The sequence below is a fragment of the Poecilia formosa genome, unplaced genomic scaffold (genome assembly GCF_000485575.1).
Source record: "Poecilia formosa unplaced genomic scaffold, Poecilia_formosa-5.1.2 Scaffold46, whole genome shotgun sequence".
NCBI classification, from domain to species: domain Eukaryota; kingdom Metazoa; phylum Chordata; class Actinopteri; order Cyprinodontiformes; family Poeciliidae; genus Poecilia; species Poecilia formosa.
This window is the reverse complement of record NW_006799985.1, coordinates 463,759-487,651: the sequence shown is the minus strand read 5'-3', so window position 1 is coordinate 487,651 and position 23,893 is coordinate 463,759. Positions and strand designations below refer to the sequence as shown.

The window sequence follows — 23,893 nt, the reverse complement described above, 5'->3', positions numbered from 1 at the left end:
AAATTGTTACAAACATAATGACACTGAATGAGGAAGTCATAATTCATGCGTGAAAGGGCTGATATTGATTTCTCCATAATTATGAATTAAGATGTTTAATCTGCAGCAAGATGCTGCATAAATCCATCAAAAATATCACAGTCTCTTTCAGACGTCATATGCTAATGACATGGATGAATTAATGCATGACCCTATACCAGTAATAACTTTGCCTCTAGGTCCAAAAGCAGGTGCTATTAGTGGTGCCGGCTGCTTAAAGTGGCACAGAGGACATCGCCATGTCTGTCTCTGCTTCCAGCATTGTTCTTGCAGCAAGGGAAAGCTGTAAAGCTTTTCTGCTTCCTATCAGGGAGTCTTTCTTATTTGCATCCTCAGTGTTGCCAATTGAAATCACTCTCTCACTTCAAATACATTTACAGACCATGGGATAATCTTTTGCTAGAAACAGAAATAACTTCAAGTTTTTTCTTGTAAAAAAACAAAACACTAAACCAAATTTAGTAGCAAGTACAGGGACTCCAGCACATAGTACCATTAGTGGTACTTTATTGTAATTTAGCCAATTTGTAAGCATGATGCAGCACTATTAGTCAATAAGTTTACAGCAGATGCATCCTTTTGTTCTAAAACTTTAAAATTTGTTCTCCATAGTGTCCAGAGTCTGGTAATTCTTCCATTTATTTAATGTGCAGTTTTTATTCTATAACACCAGATGTATCTTTCCAGACACACATCTTTCTAAAATCCTGCTGTATTTGTTTTCATGTTTGTTTCATTCGTTTTAATTTGTACTGTACATACAAACATAAAAGCTTCATACATTTATATCCTCACTTGATTATCCTGAAGCAATGCATTTTGATCAAAATTAGACATTCATGTCTATTGTCGTCAGTGCATGTAAGAACATAAGATATTTAGACATTTTGTCAAAAGCATCCAACAAACAGCTTGATTTCTAAGCGCATCATCTTCTCATGTTTTTCCCGCATGAGGCTCAAACCTTGAGGACATTTATCAGATATTATTTGATTCACCCAGACCAAGTGCCTCATATACTGTACATTTAGGTGAAAACAGTAGGTACATTACAGTCAGCCAACCCCTTAAATGAGAGCATTCGCAAGAATGTCTTTCAAGCGTATCATATCTGATCAACACTTGCACTTTCCCCTCTGGCAGGTGGAGAAAGTTTGAAAAGAACATTCAGAACTTGCTTTAAGTCATCTGCATGCCTTGTGGATCCGGTTGCTGTCAATCGCTCGGTTCTTGGAGCCATTTGACATTCTGCTTGATGTTGGTGTGTGTCTGAGGTGCAGCAGCGACACTTATTGTTCATTATTTCAGAGAGAGAGAGAGCGCGGGAGAGAGAGAGAAAGAGATGGAGGATGAATGGGGGAGGGGGTAATAGGGTGTCAGTTTATTAATAGAACATGCGTTTTGTTGCACACAAACACCTAACAAGCACAATGCAGAATTCCCTCAAGTGCTTAAGGCCAGCAATTAAGTTTCCGAAAAAGCGGCAGCACAAAGAGAGTGTTTACTATCTGTATACTTCTGAGAGTTGGTGTTATGAGTCAATTCTACTTTAACAGGCTGAACGGCAATGGCGCTAAGGCAGCCAGGATTTCTCCTCGGTTCCTTCAGTATGCTCCTGTGATTGATTGAGTCACTGAGTAAACATGAATTAACCGAGAAATGGAACAAACACAGAATTTCTGCATGTTGGCAGATTCCATATTATACGTCGTCCTGTTGCTCCACAAACTTCAAAGTAGTTTTTTCCACATCTACAGACTGAAACTTTTACCAATTTTTCTTTGAGAAACAACTCAAGCTCAGTCAGATTTGATGGAGAGCTTCACCTTTAAAACCTCTGCTGGGGCATTCTTACGCCTGGACTTTGACACCTTCCTATGAAATCTGACAATCTCCATTTCTATGGCAAATAAATAATCTCACAAAGCATGAAGCTGCCACCACCATGTATCACTGTGGAGGTAGTGAATCCAGAGAGAAGTGCAGCCTCGTGTTGACCAAAACGTTCAATCTTTCACAACAGATTTCTCTCTAAGAGTTACAGGTGTAGCTCCTCCAAAGATCCCACTGTCATATTGGCTACTTTTCTTATCAATGTAGATAGACAATCAAAATCTGTGCTACTTTGTGCTGGCATACAACATGAAACCCCAACTTAAGTTTGTAATAGTAAGTTTGAGATGTGTGAATTATTTTTGGAAGCCACTGTAAATACATAAGTACGTCTTTCTTTCGTGGTCTATTATACTTCTCTCACACCAGGCCAAGTATTGATCTATGAGTAAATCACAATAATTTGCTGATATTTTGTTTTAAACTGGAAGTAGTTGAGCCTGAAAAACAAATTAAAACACAAATAGTGTTTTTTTTTAGCTGTCAGTGGCATCGATCTTCTCATCTGAGGGATGTTTTGTATCTATCTTGTATTTTAGTTAAATAATCTCTTTTGCTGCCATCAAGTGGTCCAAAGCTCTAATCACAGAACCAAAGTACAACCTTTCATGAACACCTGTAACCTGTTACCTCCGTGTTGTCAGGTAGCAAAGCTCTGATCATCATTTTGGCATTTACACGCTTTTTTTCTCTCTAAATACTGGAGTATGAATGCCACAAAAACACAGACAGGAATGTTAAAAAGTTTGACATTTCCTCTTCATCCTCATGATGAGGCCAGCTCACTCTGCTGCTGTTTTCATCACCGTCTCTATTTTTCCCAAAACTGTAATCCTCTCTGAAGTTTTTTTTTTTTTTTTTGTAAATCTTGTGAAATGTGTTATTCTGCTTCTGGCTTCCAGAGAATCCAGCTTCATGCCTTGAATGTGTGAACAGAGGAAAAATGATCTTTTGCTTTGGTTGCTGCTACTATTTGGTTAGCAGTAACAACGTGAACAGTGTGATGTCTCCGATCACATCTGGTATGCATCACATACCATTCCTCCCCACTCTGTGTGCCTCGGGGGGAAGTCCCTGGCACTGCGGAGCACCCACAGTCCTCATTAGAGTGCATGTGTCATGATGGCATCAACCCACAGCCTTGACTTATGCTTTATATTTACAGTCATCCATCAGAACACTGTCATCACAACAGTCAAAAAACATGGGTTTTATCTTGAACGGTTGGAACTGATGTTTGGAAGTCCTGCTACGTTCGGCCTCCTCCAGGGCCCTTCTTCTGTCTGCAGCCATGTTGCTGTGTCCCATAAAGGGCTGAGATTTGAACTGGAGTCCCTGTCCTTTTGTTGTTCGCGGAGCTCCCTAACAGCACAGAGGAGGGACAGGGTTTGATGTGTCTTCTGAAGGCCCGCTGCTTTGTCAACACTGAGGCCCCTGCACTGACACTATGGAAGCCGAGCGCCTGAGGGTGACAGCGGAGGGGGTGGGTGTAGAAGGGAAGGGTGGGTCACCGCAAAAAAAAGGAGACAGACAGAGTAAGAGAGACTAGAGAGGCGAAGGGGGGGGAGGGTGCTTGCTAGTGTGGCCAGCGCCCAAGGCTAGTGCAGAGTGCTCTGTGCAGCAGACAGCCTGATAGGGACTGAGGCTGCTGGCTGATGACATTTTATGGTCACAACATGCAATCCCACCAACTTTAGCTGGTGAAAATCCAGTTTTCATACACGAAAGATGTGATATTTGCTCTTCTTTTGCTTTGTTGTTTCAGTTTTACATAGCGTTGATGCAGTTTTGCTTGTCTTTTATGTTATTTCTTTTACAATATACAAAACAGTGGGGGGTAAAACAGTGTCTCTAAAAATCAAGCCAAAAATCACACGTTCTTAAGTGTTCATATTTTCAAGTAATTGTTAGCACAAATGTTTCTAAAACAGAGCTGAAACAATTCAGCTGCCATTGATCTGAAGTTGTTTAATTAGCAAAAGATAAAACAAACTTGCATAAAACAGTTTTGACATAGAATAAAGCTGTAAAATTAAAATTAATTCTTAAAAAGCACATTAGGAAAATACATTTCCTTTAAGTAAATTATATTACGAGCAATTCTACCTGTTTATGAACAGTGGATACTTTTTTTGTCCAAACAGTTGTTTAAATATGTGCTATTTTAACCATCAAAGTGTGTTAACTTTATATCTGAACTCAAAAATGAGTTGAAACAAGATGAAAAAATATTTTGAATACGCTACATTTCTCTGTCGATACGATTTAAAACATGAACAGCTTGACACAAGTTGTAATTGTAGATGATGAGAACCACTTAATGAATTACATTAATATTCTTCCATAATCTCTCAATAAAGGAACATTTTAATGTATTATAAAGGTTGTCCAAGGGCCAGAAGCAGTTTGTCTTTTTTAAGGTGTTTCATAACCTTTGAATTCTACACATCAACTTTTTCATCCACTCCTTGCCATCTGAGATGTTGCTCAGTATCAGTTTCTTTTTACAGTCCGATTGACAGCACGTGTCATCTCAAGGCGCGTTGCTAAAAACAAATCAATTCAATCTGATTATTCATACATTCAAATTGATCCTAGTTATCAAACAAAGCAGTAAAGTTACATTTATTATTAAAATTGGTTAAAGAAAATGTTGATTAAAGTAATCCCTACATATTGGATCAGCCATTGACTTGCAGCATCCTCTCCTCCTAGATGAGCATGCAATGTCTCTGTGACTTTGCAGCAATCCCTCATGCCAAGCATGCATGTAGCGACAGTGGAGAGGAAAACTCTCCATTAACAAGAAGAAACCAGCAAATGCTTGGACACACACTAATCAGACCAAACATTATGAGTGCTGATAGGTGAAGTGATTATGTCTTTGTCATGGCAACTGATTGTCAGAAACAAGGGACAAGTGAAGATTTTGCCTCAATAGATAATGTGTTAAAAGCTGCGGCAAATGAGCAAGGTGAAGCCTTTAACTGGATTAAATGAGAAACACATTTTGAGGGCCAGACAACTGAACCATAGTGTCTCAACACTACATATCAAAATATGTCTAAGGAAGGAACATTGTGAACAATCCCATATATGTTATGTACTGGAAAAAAGTCAGAAGACCTACAGCATCTACTGCTAATATGTTGGTGCTTCATACCATCACAGAACTGGATCATACTTCATTTGACCTAATGTTAGCCTTTCTTTCCGTCAGATACTGTACTTCCATCAATTTTTTTAGTCAGCCACAGTTGGTTTGAGGCATTCTTTACTTAAACTGTTTGGTCAGTAGGTGGCAGTGTGTAGAATGAGACAAAACAAAGAGACTTTAGAGTCCAGTGAAGTGACATTAAAAGCAGGTATACCATCCACACTCGTGCATACAGAAAACAACTTCTGAATAGATTTCTACTGCAGCAAAAAAGGATAATAAACAATTTAAACTTACCCAAGTTTCTTCTTGCTGAACTTAAATCAAGTGAAGAAACTAATATTTTGGAAAAAGGACATACTTGTACAAATTACAGGTCAATAACTGATTGTTGAGTTTTCTGTCTGGCTGGGTGTTTGAGCAGATTTGAGCAGCTGCAGTTTCTGAGGTGGAGAGATGGAGTTCAGCTCACAACAAACTCAGGAACAAATCTGGAGAGTTAGAAGAGGAGGAGGAGAGAAGCTTTGGGTGAGGAGGGCAACAAAAACACTATTTTGCAGAGGATAAACAATAAAAGCGAGATTAAAAACAGGAGGGCAGAAAAATATGTGAGTTTATTTTAACTTAAATTGCAGATTATAATTCCTGTGAATCGGCTCTTGGATTAATTATATGCCTACAATTCACAGTAAAGAGTGAAGAAAACAAATATTAATGGTTACATTACAAAAGTGCAGTGAAACAATAACTTATACTATAAGTATCTAACCTCCTGGTGTTTTTTGACAGAGTTATACAGAGCCAGTCACTTGTGATGTATTTGTTTTTTGCGGTGAATCACAGTCTGAATGTGTTCTCCATCCTTCGGGGATCCGGGCAGGAATGAGCCTGGAGCTAGCCGGAGGAGCTTCTTGCTTCTGGGAGAGCCTGATGCAAGGTGAGAAAACAAGTCGCTCACTTTGTGATAAGTGGTCATAAGTACCATAAGTTTCCATTCTGCACCCAAAACTACTGCTGACGGTTTCGTACATCATGTCTGACTCCTGTGTATAATCTCTGCGGTGAGTTGTCAGTTTGAGCCAGAAATCCTGTCAGTTTATTGCTCTGCTATTTGATATCATCTCCTGCTGAAAAAGGAATAAAGTAGGCGACAGACAACAAGTACTTCTGGAAAACTGTCAGTTTATTCTTTTGCCTGATAACTACTGCAGTACTTTGAAAAATAATTCACAGACTTTCAGTTTTCCACACAGTTTTTCACATTCCAGCCACAAACTTCAATTTATTTAATGTCACAGATGAAGACAAATTGGTGCATACTTGTGAAGTAGACACATCTTTCAAGTTTTGTGACAGATTGCGGATCGTAATTAGGCCTGTCAAACACTCCAACACCTGAATATGGTCTGATCTTAACCGGGGGGGTCAAACTCATTTTCATTTCAAGGTCATGAATGTCCTTAAAGTGCTGGTTGTGGCAGAATGTGTTAATAAAACCACCCAACAACCAATTGTTTATATATTTAGTTTCTCTGCCTTCGGTGAAAACCTCTGAAAGTGAAATAATAACTGAAGTATTTCCACGCTGATGTAATCTTGAACTATTGGATTGTTGTCACATTTGCCTGCTATTTGAACATGTCATTGAATGCACCATTACTTTTATTGTTTATCAGACAGTCCTTGAGAAAAATTAAAGATCAATTGGAAAAAATCAATTGTCATATTTTGACAATGAACAAAATATACCAGTAAAACCACCAAGAACTGGTGGAGAATCACGAAATGTGACATCTAATTGAGATTATTGCCTGCACATGAAAGAAACTCTTCAATCATGTCACAGCTGAAACTTAGGAGTGGAGCAATTTTTCTTTAAATTGATGCCAGAAACTGGTAGATACTTCCAAGAAATGTCTAAATTAAGTTATTTCATTAACTTATTTCTAAAGCGTGTAATACTGCCAATTTGATTGAAGGGTGTTCTAACCTTTTTTTTCAGTTATAAAACACAGTTTCGTTATTTTGTTCAATGAATAAAATAACAATGCTTATTATAAAAATGAGATCAAACATTGAAATGTAAACATTTCTTAGTACCAAATGTTTTCTTAAGTTGCTTTCTGGGATATTAACTGCATTAGTGTAATATACTTTGCTCTTATCAAGTTGAATTTAATTTTCTTGTTGACTTTAATTAAAACATGGTGCCATGACAACATATTTCTCCCTTACGTTTGCTTTTTTGTTTAACTTACATGTTTTAAATCATTAAATTAATTTAAATAATAAATTCATAAATTGCAGTTTTTAAGGGAAGACGATAAAAAATAAAACCTAATAACTACCATCAAGCAGCTGGAGCAAAAAAAAGTATTTTATTTCTCTTCACAGCCACATTTGAGATTTGGGAGCATGTATGGGTCATTTCAGGTCAGTATTTCCATCTGAGATGTTCAGACTTTGAGTAGGCCACTTCAAAAGCATCGTGGTAGAGTTTTTGTTATGTGCTTCAGATCATTTGTCCTGACGTAAATCCCCAATGAGATTCTGCTTAAGGCCACAAGCTGATGGCCGCACGTTCTCCTTCTGAAGTTTTTGGTGGACAGCAGAATCCCTCAAAAACCGCAAGTCATCCTGATCCTGAGGAAGCAAAGTAGCCCCTTACCACCACACAGAATATGACTCCATTTACATGGCACGTCATCAAAAATCTTACCTGAACATTAAACTTCTTCTTTCTTTTATTCATGGTTAGAACCTGTTCAGGCTTCCGCTTTGCTTTCCTTTCCTTTCCTTTTTTGCGCTGGAAGTTCTCGTCTTTGGAAACTTTGTCATTGTCTAATGAACACTACCACACTGTGCCCTGCTCATGAGCGAGCTGCTGTGAGTCGGCATGGTGCACCTGCCGTCTGCCAGGCAGCCACAGCGCTGCAGCCAGCCTCCAGGCGCTCCTAGATAACTCCTGTCTGATTAGCTCCTTAGGAGGACATTGTTCCAAAAGCAATTCACTCGACTCCCAGTATTAATTTAGTCCCAAGAGAGAGGCCCATCCATCCTAGGTGGGACGAGCTGCGCTCTGGGCCTGCCCTTCGGCCTGCTAATAGCACGGCACCTCCTGGCCTGTCACTATAAGTGATAGTCTCTGCAAGTTTGTTCCCTCCTTGTGTGTTTCTCCCATCAGGCATGGCGCCCACTTCCCTCCACTTCCCTCGTTGTTTCTTTCCCCCTTTATCAGCTGTGGTTTAGGGCAGGTGTCTCTTCTGTCACTTTCATCACTCACGCTGCTTGAAGAAGGGAAGGCATAGCTCTGAACATGATGGGAGAACGGGGATGATTCATTAAAAGCTCCCCTTCAATCTTTGAAGGGAGCAGGAGAGGGTTAAAGCTGGTGGACCTTTGGATGTTTGTGGGAGATGAGAGGAAACCCATACGTCTACTTTTTCACAATTTGACATTTGGAAAAAAAATTTTGCTTAATGGAAACACGCAAATTCTGAAATAACTTTTGTCTTTTGATCAAAAGTTTTGACGTTGGGACGAGGTCGTTTTTTGGCCGCCCTGAAATTAGTTTATTTTTGAAAACTGCAACGGAAACAAAAAAACAAAAAAAACAAAAAGAAACATGATTCACATAATCAACAGCAGGATGTTGCCACTGCAGCAAACCACAAAGAAGAAGATGACAGGAAGTAGTTGGAGAATCATGATGCAGGATGTTTTTTAATGGCTTATCCTGTGAACAAACTCATCCACGTGTGATTTTAATCACATTTCTTATTTAATAGAAACACTGCAATTGCAAAATTCAACATTAGCAGAATATTGACAAAGGGCTGTGCACATTTGTAATGGAAAGTCAGTTACTGATGCAATCTTCAGGAATACAGATATATAGTGCCTTTTAAAATTACTTTCCATTTTTTGATATTTTGTCACATTATACCCACAAATCTCAGCATATTTTATTGGGGTTTTATGTTATAAACCCTAATACGGTGCCCAAGTCCAGTCCTCCAAAACCGTAGTTCAACAATGTTTGGATGCATCTGTTCTCCAAAGTATCTGAATAAAATGGATGAAATCCCTCATCAGCAGGTCATTCAGTTCTGCAGCAGCCTGGTAACAAGTCACTTATTTGATTCTGGTGTATTTTCAAAGGGATGCAGCTAAACATTGCAAGAAAATTACCAAAACCATTTTTACTTTCATTCACTCATTTTCTGATGAACTCTGACCAGCTTATTGGTGAGAGATGAAGAAAAGCATTAGTGCAGGGCTCATCGCTGTCCTGTCAAAAAGATTTCCCCACATAAACTTTGAATCTGAAGCTCCTGCAGAGTTACCATCTTTTTGTCTGATTAATGCTTTCGTTGCCACACCTTTTGGGTTAACTGGGGAACTTTGTTCCATATGCTTTCCATTTTCTCATTAATGGATTAAAAAGTGATTTATAACTTAACAGGATTTTTCTTTTCCTTAGCTTTATCCTTTGCCTTTCTTTCATGTTTCTCAGTCTTCATAAAGCTCTCCTGTTGACTAATACTCTCAAACAAACTGCTAAGGTCTTCACAGAACAGAAGTATTTATTAAGTTAAATTAGATGACTTCTGGTAAGTAGTTACATAAGACTTTATTTAGGGGCATCAGATTAAACAAATAAATGTTGAATGATAAAAAGTTGTTGGTCACACCAAATACCCTTTTCCTAAAAATCCACACAAAAGATAGCAAAAGATATTATTTTTAATATTTGAAAACTCGGGTTTGTCAAGACAAATTGGAGTTATTTGTCAAACTGTTTCTTCCTCACATTTCTAAGCACCCTAGATGCTGGTATGTGATGCCTTTTGCACAGCCAAGAGAGTTTGCATCACTGCATTCAATACTGGAACACTGTGCTCCTTTTAGGAGGGAACAGTCAGGAACAAGTGTTAAACACTGCAGCATAAAATCAGCTGAAAAAAAGCTCACACACCTCTGTTCTGATGCCATGAAATGAAAGCAAGTTAATTCATTCAGTATCCATGTCAGATGTCTTAACTGTGAAAATACGCAAGTTGGCTTGCAAGGGTCAAAGGTGATTTTGAAATAAAAACATGTGATGCGTAATCACGCTCTTCTAGCACTCTCATGACAGAGTCTTTCCTTCCTTCTCCTGTCCATCAACATCATCATCCAGATGTTCGCCTCAACTCTCGGTGTGTTCTCATATTAAAAATACATCCGCAATATGCTGTCATTAAACCCGAGGGGAGGCATGATGGTATAAATACGAGAAAGCAAAGCAATGCGGCATTTTATCAGCTCAAATGTTTCAGGATTTCTTGACAGTTGTGTCAGCTTAGTAGCAAAACTGCCTCAAGGTTAAAGAAGCGCTCAGCCCACAGTAGCTTGCGTGACCTCATTATAAAACCTGTGTTTATTGATTCGACTTCATCAAAGCTGCTGCATAATTTATGTCTATTTCAGTGTGTAGCCTAATTAGAGGACTTTTGTGGATGTTTTAGTGTCAAGATAGCAGACTGACAGATGCTGACGGCAAATTGCTTGAAAAAGTGCTCATTTCTATACTGTGCATACTTCCATGTCAAAGACTGAGCATCACTCTGGGAAACGCGGTAGCGGTGTTCGGCGTTAGCAGCATATCAGATGCAGCACTGCCATCATGTGGCTGTGCTTCACATGTCCTGGGAAAAATGAGAAAATACTGTTCGTATACTGTGTGTTAACAGCATGCATGAAAACATAATGAAATCTGCATAAAAACAGATCTGGCAACTGAAAGGGGGAAAAGAAACCACTGATTATTTATTTAGATTTAATACCTGAGAATAAAGACTTTTCAGTTACACTTTGCAGATAATATCCATGAACTAAATTGAGGTTTTAGATGAGACAAGTACAGACAAACTGCAGGGTGATAATATTTTTTCAAAGCCTTCACTGTGACATTAGCGGTGACTCTGTCCAGGAACTGGGGAAATTCATTTTTTTCAGTCTAAATATGCTCATAATAAAGATTTTTTTTTTTTTTTACCTAAATAGGATTATTGGGAAGTGTACACTAAACATACATAACGTTGAAGACTTCTTTCCTGATGGCCGGGATTCAGGTTTGAACCGTTTCTGTGAAAACAGTTCAGTTGAATTCAGTGAAGTTTATTTATTCACAATAAATATCATCTCAAGAAACTTTACCAAAAAAAAAAAAAAAATTAAGATCTGAAATGGTTTGAGATATCAATAAGACAAAATCTCAATGTAGCTGAGCACTAATGTGAACAAGAAACAAGAAAAGACAACATGAAAAGAAACAAATGCATTTTGTTTTTGTTAAAGTATTCAGATCGCTAATAGGAGGATTAAATCCTCCCCGTCCCTACAGTAATTTGAGCCATGACCTAAATTCAAAGATTTTAAATAAACCTGGGCTTCTTATCAATCCCCTTGTCAGGAAGTCATGTTCAAAAAGTCAACACCTAAAGTTGAGTTGCTTCTGTCAGCAAGTTGGTGATTTTTTCAAAGGCTCTGTTACTCATGAGGGTGTGAAAGCAGCTGAGCGAGTGTCTCTTTTGTCTACAGTACAACGTGTGTGTCTGTGCCTCGTTGTGTTTGTGTGATAGAGGGCTGTCGTCAGAGAATCAGCAGGAACCTGTCATCTGCCATGTTAATGCTGTCTCGAAGGCAAACATGAAGATTAACTGAGGAAGTCAGTACAATAATGCCTGAAAAATAGAGCAAAGTCAGTCCTGCCAACCGAGGGAAGGTTGATTCTCACTTTGGGAAAATGTTTGGTTGCCTCTCTTGTATGTCTGCTCTGGGCCCTTAAGCTGATTTAGCAACACAAGCATGCGCTCTTCAAAGCATGTCAAGATTTTCCACGCACACTAATGAGGTAAATGGATGGCTTTTGTTTTCCATGCAGTTTTAGCTGCGCCCAAAGTGCTCTCACGACTTTGTACAATGCTGCTGCCAAAACAAGCCTTGAGCATTTAATCAAATTTCTAACTCTACAGTCTGATCAATTTATGCTGCAATATTCATCTGCCACAGCAGCACACACATGATCTCATATTCATAGAAACAGCTCGACAAAGGAGAGAGCACTGCTGTTTGTCTTATCAAAACAATGGCATCTCACAAGATGAAATGGTAGCATGATTTAAAAATGCGGCTGCTGCCACAGCGAGAGTTGCTTCAGAACATGATTGTACATTCAGAGATCGTAAAGTACCGGCTCTGATCTAATCACAGAATGGAAATGAAACAAATCCTTTCCCTCGGAACCGACAAGCACCAGCAATGTGATGGAAGAATAAAGGCTGCAATTTGAAATGACTTGCATCTCAGAATAAAAAAGTTGCTATTGTAGACATTAAACATGCATTTGTGAGATGATGTGAGCACCTTCGGGGAATTTAATACAACTTTGATTTCTTTATGCCAAACAATCATTTAGCGCTGGTTTCAACACCTCAGGCCTGTGCTGCAGTGAATATTTACCAGCAATGGAAAAATCTGATGGGAATCACAGTGAGGGGAATTTATGGGCCAACGAAGATGTGGAACGACTTAAGAGTCACAGACAGAAACCTTCAAATATTAGGATTGAATTTATGGATGCTCAAGATGGAGAGGTTGTTCTCAAAGTATGCTTTGCTTTTACTCTTTGTATGAACAGCATCGGTTTTGTAAAATAATTCTCATTTCTCATTTTTTAAGCAAAGTTTTATAAAAGGTTGTTTATATTCAAAAAACCCTTTTCTGAATAAAAGTGACAAAAGACTCCTTAAAAACACTTGACACTCACCAGCTATTCATAACCAAACAAAAATTTGTTGCACATTGCTATCATGCTCTCACAGAGCCTCTCTGTGTTATCTAAATGTAGTAATAAAATACCAGGATATTTTCTAAATATTTTCATTAATTGTGAAGTGGCGTGATAACCTTTGCTAATCTGTAAAATTTGAAAAAGTAAAGCAGTATCATGACCTTTCAAAAATCCTTCAGAAATCTATTCTGAACAGTGAAGAGTACCTCTCTTATTAAGAGACACTCTGACACATATTTACTAAACATGTCTTTTGAAAATAGCACTTCAGGGTCATACTTTTAGATACACTCAGATTATTCACAGCAACCTTTCAGAGGTTTGTGGAACATATTTTCAAGATACAAATCCAAATAAATTTGGAAGCAAATAGATCTGTGTAAAGTTAAGTCAGAGAAGTTTGTGATCACCTACAATTGTCATAAGGACAGTTTCCGGTGTTTTTCCATCCCGTGTTACAGGCGCCGACAGCCAGCATCCTCTGTCTTCCTTCAGCCTCTGTGAGACAGGCCCTAACTCTGCAGGCCACATGAAAGTGGTGTGGGTTTGGAAAATAGGGCGATAAGTTTCTCAGCGATGTGTTCAGCATGCTCCAGCCTGTCCTTCCTGCTCCCCATCGAGCCGTTCTGTCACTCAGCTGGATCCTCTATGAGAAGCTCAAGATAGATACAGAGCAGTGCAGAAAGAAGCTTCACCTGCACCGCATCCCAAGCACTTTAAAGTTATCCGTTATAGAGGCTAAAATCAATAGTTCATCTCTACAAGATTTATTTTAACCTTTGTTGGTTTATTAGCTTCAAAAATATGTTTTATAGTTGCAGAAAGTTGTGCTTCTTGACAGCGAATCTTAACAAATAGCAGGGAGCTTAATGCTGTTGTACACTACTGTATGGTAATATATTCTAAACTTTTCAGTCAGATATTTTTTCTATATTTGTTAGGATTATCTTGATCCGCACAGCAACAAGACAAAGACCAATAAATGAGTTGCCAAACGAGCCAGAAAATGCTTCATCACTCAGCTTCCACTCTGAAAACTAAACAATCCTGTAAACAAACTCTGAGCTGCAGTCTGTCATTTTTAGACCAAAAGGTCCAGAGTCCTCAGCTTGACAGAAAAAGAAGTGGAGATAACCCAGTACAGAAACAGCTAGCTAGACTAATCAAAATAAAACATGAAGTTATTAATAGAAACAACAACAACAACTCTAGATGCAAGAAAGTTACCATATTTTCTGGACTATAGAGCGCACCCCACTCTAAGCTCCTCCCACAAAGTTTAAATAAATAAATAAATAAATAAATAAATAAATAAAAAGCTGGAAACATATATTAGCCAGACCAGGCTGGTGTCTCCGCCGCTCTGGGTTTTCCACAATAAATCTGCTATTAAGGACGCAGCCCTCCGTCTCCAACGCCGAACCAAAAGCTGCATCATATGAACTTCTTCGTGTGGTTTCCATGATGAGAGGGTATGAGCTTCAAAACATTTCTCAGTCGTGCCTGCTGCTAGCATGTGCTTCAAAAGAAAATTAGCACTTTCTTCTTTGATTTCCAATTTTGACTCCCAATGATTCGCTTCCTGCTAAAGAGCCCCCTGGTGGTTGAAGAAAAATCCACAGAAAAACCGCACCGGGTCATAAACTGCATAGTTCAAAGCGTGGGGGAATGTATAGTCCGAAAAATACGGTAACAACCTAAACATTATAAACAAAGCCCAACACTAGACAAAGTGGTTAAACTTTGTGACCAAAATTTAGATTGTTACCAATTATTTTTTTAAAATTTCAAATTTTCTTCATTTTTAAAACAAATGTTGAGATTGTTTAAATAGATGTATTTGACTTGCTTGAGGTTTGTTTGCTTTTCCTACCACATCCTTATTTTATTCAGGCAAAAAAGGATGCAGTAGCCAGCAGTATCTGCAACATAATGGTTTGCATGATTTAAACAATGGTAAAACTGAATGCTAATAATGCAAATAAAATATGAAAACTGATTACATAACTTTTATTTGTAGATTATCTTTTTTTAAGCTAAGTAGTAAATGAAAGTTAGAACAGTCAGCATGGCATACCACAATGTGAAAAAATTCCATTAAATTAAACCCTTATATTTCTTTACAAAATAAATTAATACTAAAGAAAGAATATACTACCAGAACAAGAAAAGCTGATGAATCCCATACAGGGGTATTCCTCCACACATTGGCAAGAGAGATAAGGGCAGAGGGAGAATAAAATTCAAGAAACAAGTCGCTTCAGGTCTGATAATTTCTCTAAGGCCTCATAAACAAAGATGAAAGTGTAGAAGAAAAATAGGCGTGTTTTTTGTCCACAAAACTCTCGTTAGCATTTTGCTTTCAGGAATCACAGAAAAAAAACCCTCAAATGACAAAATTTTTCATGTATAGTCTAATAAAACACAAATTAATTTCACCTACTTTGTTTTGAAAGAAGGTGCTCTCTTACTTTCTGCGAAATCTGTTCACAGTTTAAACTGTATCCCACTAAATGTTTTATTACAACTGTACTTTTACAAATACTTTTACATACATTTATTGTATGTTTGAATTTTCTGGGTTTCTAAGCTGATTTGAAAATATGTAACCAAAGTAACAAAAAATGTATAATTGAACATTTTAGAGTTTTTGAAAGTTTAGCTGTTTTTTATTTATGAATTAATTTTTAACCTGAAAGTTTAGCTGTTTTTTATTTATGAATTAATTTTTAACCTTGGCACCAGTCACGGCCCATCCAGACCTTTTCCATACCTGCTTATCCTTGCAGAGTGGTAGGGAGGGGAGTATGACTGTCCATGCATGAGTTTTCTTTTATCTGTGTTATCTGGGGCTTTTTGTGGAAGGTAGTTTAGGAGTTTCAGCTGTTAGTAATGCTTATAAATGATTTTTGAGCTTTGCATTACAAAAGCAAAAGCTGTGACCTTCTTGGTATGGATTGAATCCCCCATGGCTGCCTCTTGTCATCGTTGTGGCAGGATATGAACTGTTCCCAGACAGGATCTCAATGAGTTAAAGCTGCAGTATGTTGCTTTTGTAAAAATAAAATACATCTTGATTTGCTGGTTTGTTAATGTTCCAAGCCTTACCTGTGGTCATGGGATTTGTATTAGAGCTGAAACGATTCCTCAAATTATTTGAGTACCTCGATTATTAAAATTCCTCGAGGAAAATTCATCTGCCTCTAAGCTTTATTAAATTATGTTTTATTATGTAGCAGTGTGATGTTGAATTGTGAGGTGTTTTGTCAGGATTTGGGGGCAAATAGCGTGGCATATGGTTGGACTACGACAGCATTTCTGCTGTCGGACGCGGTCTCTCTTTCTCTCTCAGCATATTGAGAGAGAGAGAGAGAGAGACCAGTAGCATAGCTCTGAGAGAGAGAAATCTGATTCCTCGATTAATCGTAAAAATACTCTATAGAGTACTCGATTACTAAAATATTCTTTTACAACAGCCCTAATTTGGATTATGACAGAACAGGATCCCGAAGACAAGCGTATAAAATTATGGTGTCTGTGTTCAGTCTTTGACTCGGAGTGAAGAGCTCTGTTATTCAGGAGGACAGGTAAGATTTGAACCTCTTCTTTACATCAAAAAAAAAAAATCGTTGAGGTGATTAGTGTATCTGAATAAGAGCCCCCCCGGAAAGATAACATTTCAGAGTTTTCAGGTACATCCCACACAGAGGAGGAGACCCTGAGGGAAACCCAGCATTCAGGGGAAAGATCCCTTCTGGCTTACGAACAACATGGAGTCCACCAAAAGGAGCTGGAGGGTGTTGGTGGGGAGATGAACATCTTACTCTTCCCTGCAGACCTATTACCTTACAATCTAATCGTAGATAATCCCAAAGGAAAGGTTTATGTCTCTGAAAAGTCTAAAACTTTTCTTTCCTATCAGTTATGCTAGACAAGTTCTGTCAGAGGAATACACAGCAGTATTACACATAAAATCTGTCAGAATGCATCGTCCTGAAACAAATCTTGACTTTGCATAATCTAGTGAGAAAATAAAAGAATGAAAACACAGTGAATATGCTAAAAGACAGTTTTATTAGTAGACACTCATCAACCAGAAATAACCACCTGAAAAAGGTCTTCCTGAAATACACCATTAGATAGGCAGTGTAAAAATAAGGCAAAGGGCTTAAGATAATCAGTTTCACACATTTGCACCAAGAATAGGTTATACATTCACTTGTTACTGTAGTTATGCTCATGATAAATTTGTCCCCAGTTACCTCAACACAACATTGTCACAACACTTTGCAATAACTGCTTTGGCAACAGCTTGGCAAAAAGGACAGTTTACCCAAAACCTCAACAATAGGTAGAACCTGGCAATGAAGCCAAGTACGTCTCAACAAAATGTTCATATAATTAACACCAGTTAAAGTCTGTATTGTTCTGGTGACACTGTTTTCATGGAGCCTGTTATAATGTGTGGCATAGATTTTATGAATTATAATTTATTGTATTCAACAGACAAATTAATTTCCTCATTTTTCATTTTTCAACACAAACATTTCAAGAGAGCAAAAGCGCAAAGCGGAATAATGATTAATTAGGTTCTAATAGGAGCAAAAACATAAATATATTTTAGTTACGTCATATCAAATTGTTACCTTGAAGTTATTGTCTTGTGTGTCAGCAATTTAGTCATTTCCCCCCTCAATTCAACCTGCAAGCTAAAACTAAATCAAAGTAAATGGTAATTTAGAGACCTCAACCTTCATTTCAGCAACTAGTTTCACTAAAGTTCACAGTGAGCCAACAGACTGAACAACTGTAATTTTTTTCACTTAATTTTAAAGCCATGCTTAATTCTACAGTTAAAATGTAATTTAGCAACTGATTACAAAGTGCAAGTATGCATGAGTGAGACTGTTAGTGCACATTTAAGTAGTGTGACCTGCATCAAATAGAGACAAATAACAACAACGACTAAAAGTAAGTCTTATGCTGCGTTCTGTTTGTCTAAGAAGTTGGAGCTTGGATCTGGGAATGATGTCGCACTGATTTGGAAAACCAGCAGGATTTACTAGTTGCTGTGTTGCTACCTACTGTTAGCAATACAAGACAATAACAATGCATTTCTCTCCATCTTAAGTGTTTAAAACCACTAAAAGGAACACGTTTACTAATAGATATCTTACATCACCCTAAGTGCAACTGGTTATAAAGTGTAGAAAGTGTTATCAATAGCATCTGCAGATTTCACAAGCTGTACAAGATACTGAACCTGGTAGGTTACTTGATGATGGCCGACTTTGGAAAATCTGACTTTTGAGTCCAAACAGAACACATTTTTATGTCCTGAAAGTTGCATTCTGTGTGAGGAATATATCGGTGGTGTATTACCATGGACATGATAGTGCAGCTCCAGTGTATTCCAGCAGTGTTTCTATAATATACACTTTCAGAGGGGTGAAAGACGCATTTTTGTGTCGAGGAGCTAAAAACCTCATTCAGTGCCATCCACTAAACACACACAAAACTAATTTGGGGTTACAAAATGTCAGGAGCCAAGATGTGTTATGAGGGGGAATTAAGCTCATCAAGCATCAGAGTTTAAATAATCAAAGAGCTTATTTCCAAACTTTTATATATCCTTTTTTTTTTTTTTTTACAGAATAGGATGCTTTCTTCTCTAAAGGTGCGTTTCCACAATGAGACCCAGAATTATTCCAGAGGGACTTAATTTCCTGGAAACATTTTTTTTTTCATCCTTGCATTTTATGTGCATTTTGTCTGTGGTCACTCACAAACTATGTCCACTGATGCTGAGGCGCAGATATTTGCCCACTTCAACAGGAGATCAGATCGGTTCATATCAGTTAAAACCAAGTACCACCACTTCAAACTTTGTGGAAATGAGAGACTAAAATGGATTTCATGTGAGCTGTGCTGATTCAAATCCGAACAATAAAAGCTATTATTTTTGACAATGACAACAATAACGGATATTGTGATCACTCTTTATATTTCAATTTTAAAGTTATAACTGCAACTTTTACTTTGGCAGATTTTGTTGTGAATCAAAGGAGAGAAAAGGAAAAAGGAAAAAAAAAATCCACTGAATTTTAAAACTTAACGACTCCATTAAGAGGACACAAAGGCTGCACCAGCTTCAATGTTAATGCATCTCAATATATAAATGTGGTATAGTATTGTAACATTGACAGTTAAAATATCTAAAAATCTGCTTTCACACAAATGTTACTCTCCAATTTCCACAGATGGCTGAAAGTAGAAGTCTGTGGTTCATCTAATTTATTCAGCTAACCACCAAGCTTAGATGATTTCATTAATGTGTTTGAATGTTAACATGATTCTCTACAAGAGCGAGGGGACTTTTATGGTTTCAAACACCATTAATAATTACTCTTGTCTCATTATTTCAAATTAACTGTGAAAAGGTTAAGCAGGGATGACTGAAACAGAATGCTGGGATATGTTCAACCTGTAAAAAATATGTTGCACCCACAGCTCAAAGCCCATCAGTTTTTCCCCCCACCTCTATCAGAACAGCTTTTGCATATATTTCTACCTTGGTTATCTGATTTGGCCCTTGTTTCTGAAGTGGAAACCAAGGTAAAAAAAAACCCAACAACTTTGCTTCCTGGAAAAGGTTCCTGCAGTGGAAATGCACCTTAAACCACCAACTGTTACAATTTCACCTGTGCAGAATCTTGTGTGCTCAATTTGTTCCTACGTCTTCAGAAAGGTTTTCTGCTGGTGGATATTCAGCTTTGGAAAGAAACTCTTCAGTGACACAACACTCTACACTAGTATTACTCAAAGAGAGATAAATGACATCAAATAGAGTTAAACGTACTTTCACCAAGAAGCACTAAGTATATCTTTTTTTGTATATATATTCACATGGATTTTAGAAATACATAGAAAAATATATAGTCATCTGAATGCCCATTATACAATTCTACCCAGTAGAGTCAGAAAGAAGCCTGTACAGTAGTGAAGATTACATGTGATACATATAAATAGGGCTACGGACGGCGTGAGATCTGGAAGTGAAAGCTGTTCAGGAGATATTTAGCGCGGCTGATGGTGAAGTCTGGCCACAATCTTTTCCTTGTCCAATATTTCAAGGAACACATTTCTGAAATCAACTGCAACTGTTTTTGTCTGCATAACAACAGCATGCTGCTCACTTCATTTTGAGGGATTTGATTGACTGGCAAGTCAGCACCACCAACATACAGGGATATTGGCAACAACAACTTTTACCTTGCAAATATAGAGATGCCTTGCATTTACGCCAACAACCTCCAGAAACAACCTCTGGTGACGGTGGACCCACAGCACAGTTATGAGTTAGACTACATATATATTATGTTTGTGTTAGAAGTATAAAAATGCTACAATAAGTGCACACAGCTTTCAAGCGGGCAGCATTTGACACATTTTAAAGTTTTTTTTTTTTTTACTCTTAATATTAAGAGTATAAGTTTGTTATAGTTTATATTAGTAAAGTCATTTACACAAATGATCTGCATTAGAACTCATACACAGAGGTATACTGATGGCTGACCTACTGTAAGTCACATAATAAATGGAAAAAAAAAAACATTTCAAATTTCTAAATAAAAGAAGTTGATTTTCAAGAGGCCAATAGGAATGAAACTTTATTTCTCCCCCAAGAATTAAATAGTAGTAATTCAAAGTTACATAGCTTTTTTGACACATTCAAATGTCTCTGCTTGTCAAACTAATTCTAATATCAGAGAAAATATTAACTGAGGAAAAACAAGCCAGAAATAAAGTTGTTCAAACCAACCTGGCCATATGTGAAAAAGTAATTAAAATCCTTTTCAAATCATGAATTAACTGCACAAGTAAGCCAAAAAGCAGCCAACAAGTGTTTGTTATAAATATAATTAATCAGCTGTGGGTGCAGCACAATCAATTCATGATTTAACAAGAGCAGTGATTACTTTTCCGATGAAGGTCCATGTTGGTTTGGATGCCTTTAGAACCTTACTAAATTAAATCCTCATTTAAAAACTGCTTTCTATCTTTTTTAACTCAGGTTCTCTTTATCTGACATTAACACTTGTTTAACCCTTTTCACTGTAAATATTGTTGCCCATCTCTCCCTTACATCTATTACAACGCCGACTTGACTCACGCTAAGATTAAAGTCTATTAACTCTATCACTGTGTTTGTGTTTACACATTTATTTAAATCACTGACTAGTTGGACAATTTAATACAACTTAAATACTAAATATATTTGTGGTGAAAACCCCCCCAAGAAAAATAAGGTTTTGTTAAATCCAAATATTTGGTCTCTGCTTGGGTCCAAAGAACCAAATGATGCGCATGAATTGTTGTTATTTGTGTTAGGATTAAAACCATGGTAGAGATGTAGATGTGGAATGTTACTGATTAAAGATCCATGGCATGTGATAGACTAGTAAAGATCATTAAAAGGCTTGGAGTAGTTGAACATCAGATAGTCCATGTAGTAGAAATCGTACGCTCTCTGTCTCTCCATCAAGCTGACCTGGGAAAAGTATCTTTCCGTGATCTCTTTAGAGGTCCGCACGTCTTTTGGATTCCTGTCTTTAAAACTAGGTAGTTTGAGGCTGTCCGGTGCTCCGATCATTCGCAGCAGGAAGTTGGACTCCTCCCCCATGTTCTCAAACTTGCCGATCAGGTCGTAGTCTATGAGACAAGGGTGGCAAAGCTTGTTCATTTGCTCCCAGTGGATGTCCATTCCCACCGGTCGGTGGCCATCCAGCAAGTACTGCACAAACTCTTTGAATGTGACCCCATTGCCAGTTTTAAGGGCTTCTGCAGATGGGGCCACCCTGTATTTTGATATGATGGGTTTTCCAAACAGATTGTGGTAGTAGTCATTGGGATTCTCAAACTTGTCCCTGTATGCTGACACAACCCTATCCAGGGGCTCACGGACAAACATAAATTTTTTATAGGTTTGGAGACGGTGCATTATTTCTTTTTGGTTGAATCTGTTCAGTGTCTTGAGGTACCCACCATAGTGTACCTGTTCATGATTAAGGCTGTCCGGGTTGGACGCCTTGCCCGACAACACTATAAGGGTCCTCTTCCAGTTGGAGCAGCCTGATTTGGGCACCTCACAATACAATACTTTGTATTTCTCCTCCACATATATGTATTTCACATGATCTGGTGTGATTGTCCTTGAGATGCCGCTTTTATATTTTGCACACATATTCTTCATCACTTGCTTCCGAGCTTCTAAGATACTTGAGAGGTTACTCCGGCTCCCTTCTGCAGAAAAACTAGGAAGAGATGTTAGGGAGACATTTTTGCTGTGGGTGATCTGAGGACTTGTTTTCAGTAGTTTGCGTTGTCTCTTGGTGATTTGAGGGGTGCCTATATCCTGCTCCTGAGAGACAGTGGTAGCTTTCTGTTTGCTCTCCTCAACGTTCGGGTGTTGCATTGGGGAGACGGGGTTGGCTTCTGCAGCTTGGAGGCCCTGATCAAACAATGACAACACAGAAGGAATGAAAAAGCAGCAGACATGTGAGACGAAACAAAAAAATACACTTTGTGCTAAAAATGGGAATAAGCATGCAAGAGTGTGCTTGTCTGAAAAAAAAGGAAGGTTTTATTCTCAAATCGGTCACTTGATGGTGCTGTTTTACCACTGCTTAAGCAAAGGTATAACTTTGTGAACTGCAAATGTCACATAGAGCTCAATGTAATCCGTGACCTATCAATAAACGGAGCTGTAACATCATATAAATGTCTTATAAACACTAAATGGGGAATGTAAATTAGAATCATCTACTGCCTGATTATCATCAGACGACGGCTAAGGCCATCACACATTCTGACATTTTATTTCAATTAAATGCTGTAATGACATCATTAAGCCAATGGACTAGATGTATAATTTTAGTTTTACTACAGACAAGGTGACAGGGCCATCATAAATCTCCGGTGCTCATCTTTCTGACTTAAAAGGCCAGATTCTTTCATCTGCAGGGACATGTAAAGGGAGAAAAATAGGGAGTGTTTCCTCCCTGTCTGTTTAATGTGCAAGTCAAGCTAGACACAGAAAGCTATGGTGCAAAATCCCCTTTCTTTAGGCTTTGCTGTGCTGCAAGTCTCCTTGCTGCTGATGAACACAGCAGAAAAAGGAGAAGGCAAGGGTCAGCTGAGAGCCCGTAACACCTACTTGATGAATCGTCTGCAAGTAAAACATACTTTCTCTCTCTTACTGGTGAACTACCTGAACACTTAACTGCATGTGGCTCAAAGGATCAATCATCATGCCAACCTTTTACTTAATGTGATATCTAATATGTTGTTGTTTTTATTAGAAGAGCAGAGGACAAGTCAGCATATTATGAAACAAGGTTGTTCAAAATGGGGCCCTTGGGATATTTTTGTGTGGCCCCTGACCGCAGTACAAGAATGGCACAAATTAGGCCCACCAGCAAATGGGAATGATGTTTCTTTAGTCAACCATATTTCTTGATGTCTTTTTAAATATTATAGTAAGTAGTTTGACTTTTTACACAACAAACTAAAACAAGAAAAAAAACCCAAAAAGTTGGAAAACAATATGACTTCCTTTTATTAAGCCAAACATCTGCAATACTTAGTTGGATTGAAATAGGTAAAAGCAAGAAGAAATATGAAAATTAAAAATAAAATAATTTTTATGTTCTAAGCTGGAGAAAAATGGCATCCGAATGCTTTTCAACTTACCGATTTTGCAAAAGGTTTGGACAACACTAAAATAAAGAACGCATCTTAAAGACCAAACATGCTTGTTAGAGAATATTAGTGAACAAATACCACGGTGACAACACCTCAGGAAAAAACCTGGAGAAGTTTGTGTTGATAAAAAGTCACAAAAGAACTCAATTTACCAAGTAAACATAGAGATAATAAAGAATAAAATAAGGTTCCAATGAATTTGG

The 23,893-nt window shown here is 37.9% G+C and overlaps 1 protein-coding gene and 1 long non-coding RNA gene across 3 annotated transcripts in view; both read right to left on the bottom strand.

Annotated features, from left to right (window-relative positions):
• Positions 1–4,688: 4,688 nt before the first annotated feature.
• On the bottom strand, positions 4,689–6,368 carry LOC107836250 (uncharacterized). The gene is made up of 3 exons (XR_001662106.1): positions 6,119–6,368; positions 5,859–6,016; positions 4,689–5,580 (listed from the first exon to the last, which is right to left on the bottom strand). It is a non-coding gene; the product is annotated as an uncharacterized LOC107836250 (long non-coding RNA).
• Positions 6,369–16,981: 10,613 nt separating this feature from the next.
• The window catches only part of chst8 (carbohydrate (N-acetylgalactosamine 4-0) sulfotransferase 8), a 164,624-nt gene continuing 157,712 nt past the window's right edge, over positions 16,982–23,893 (bottom strand). For both annotated transcript variants that reach the window (XM_007552125.2, XM_007552124.2), the window contains exon 4: positions 16,982–22,437. In XM_007552125.2, the coding sequence (XP_007552187.1) occupies positions 21,385–22,437 (1,053 nt within the window). In that variant the 3' untranslated portion in view covers positions 16,982–21,384. The remainder of the gene's footprint in view (positions 22,438–23,893) is intronic.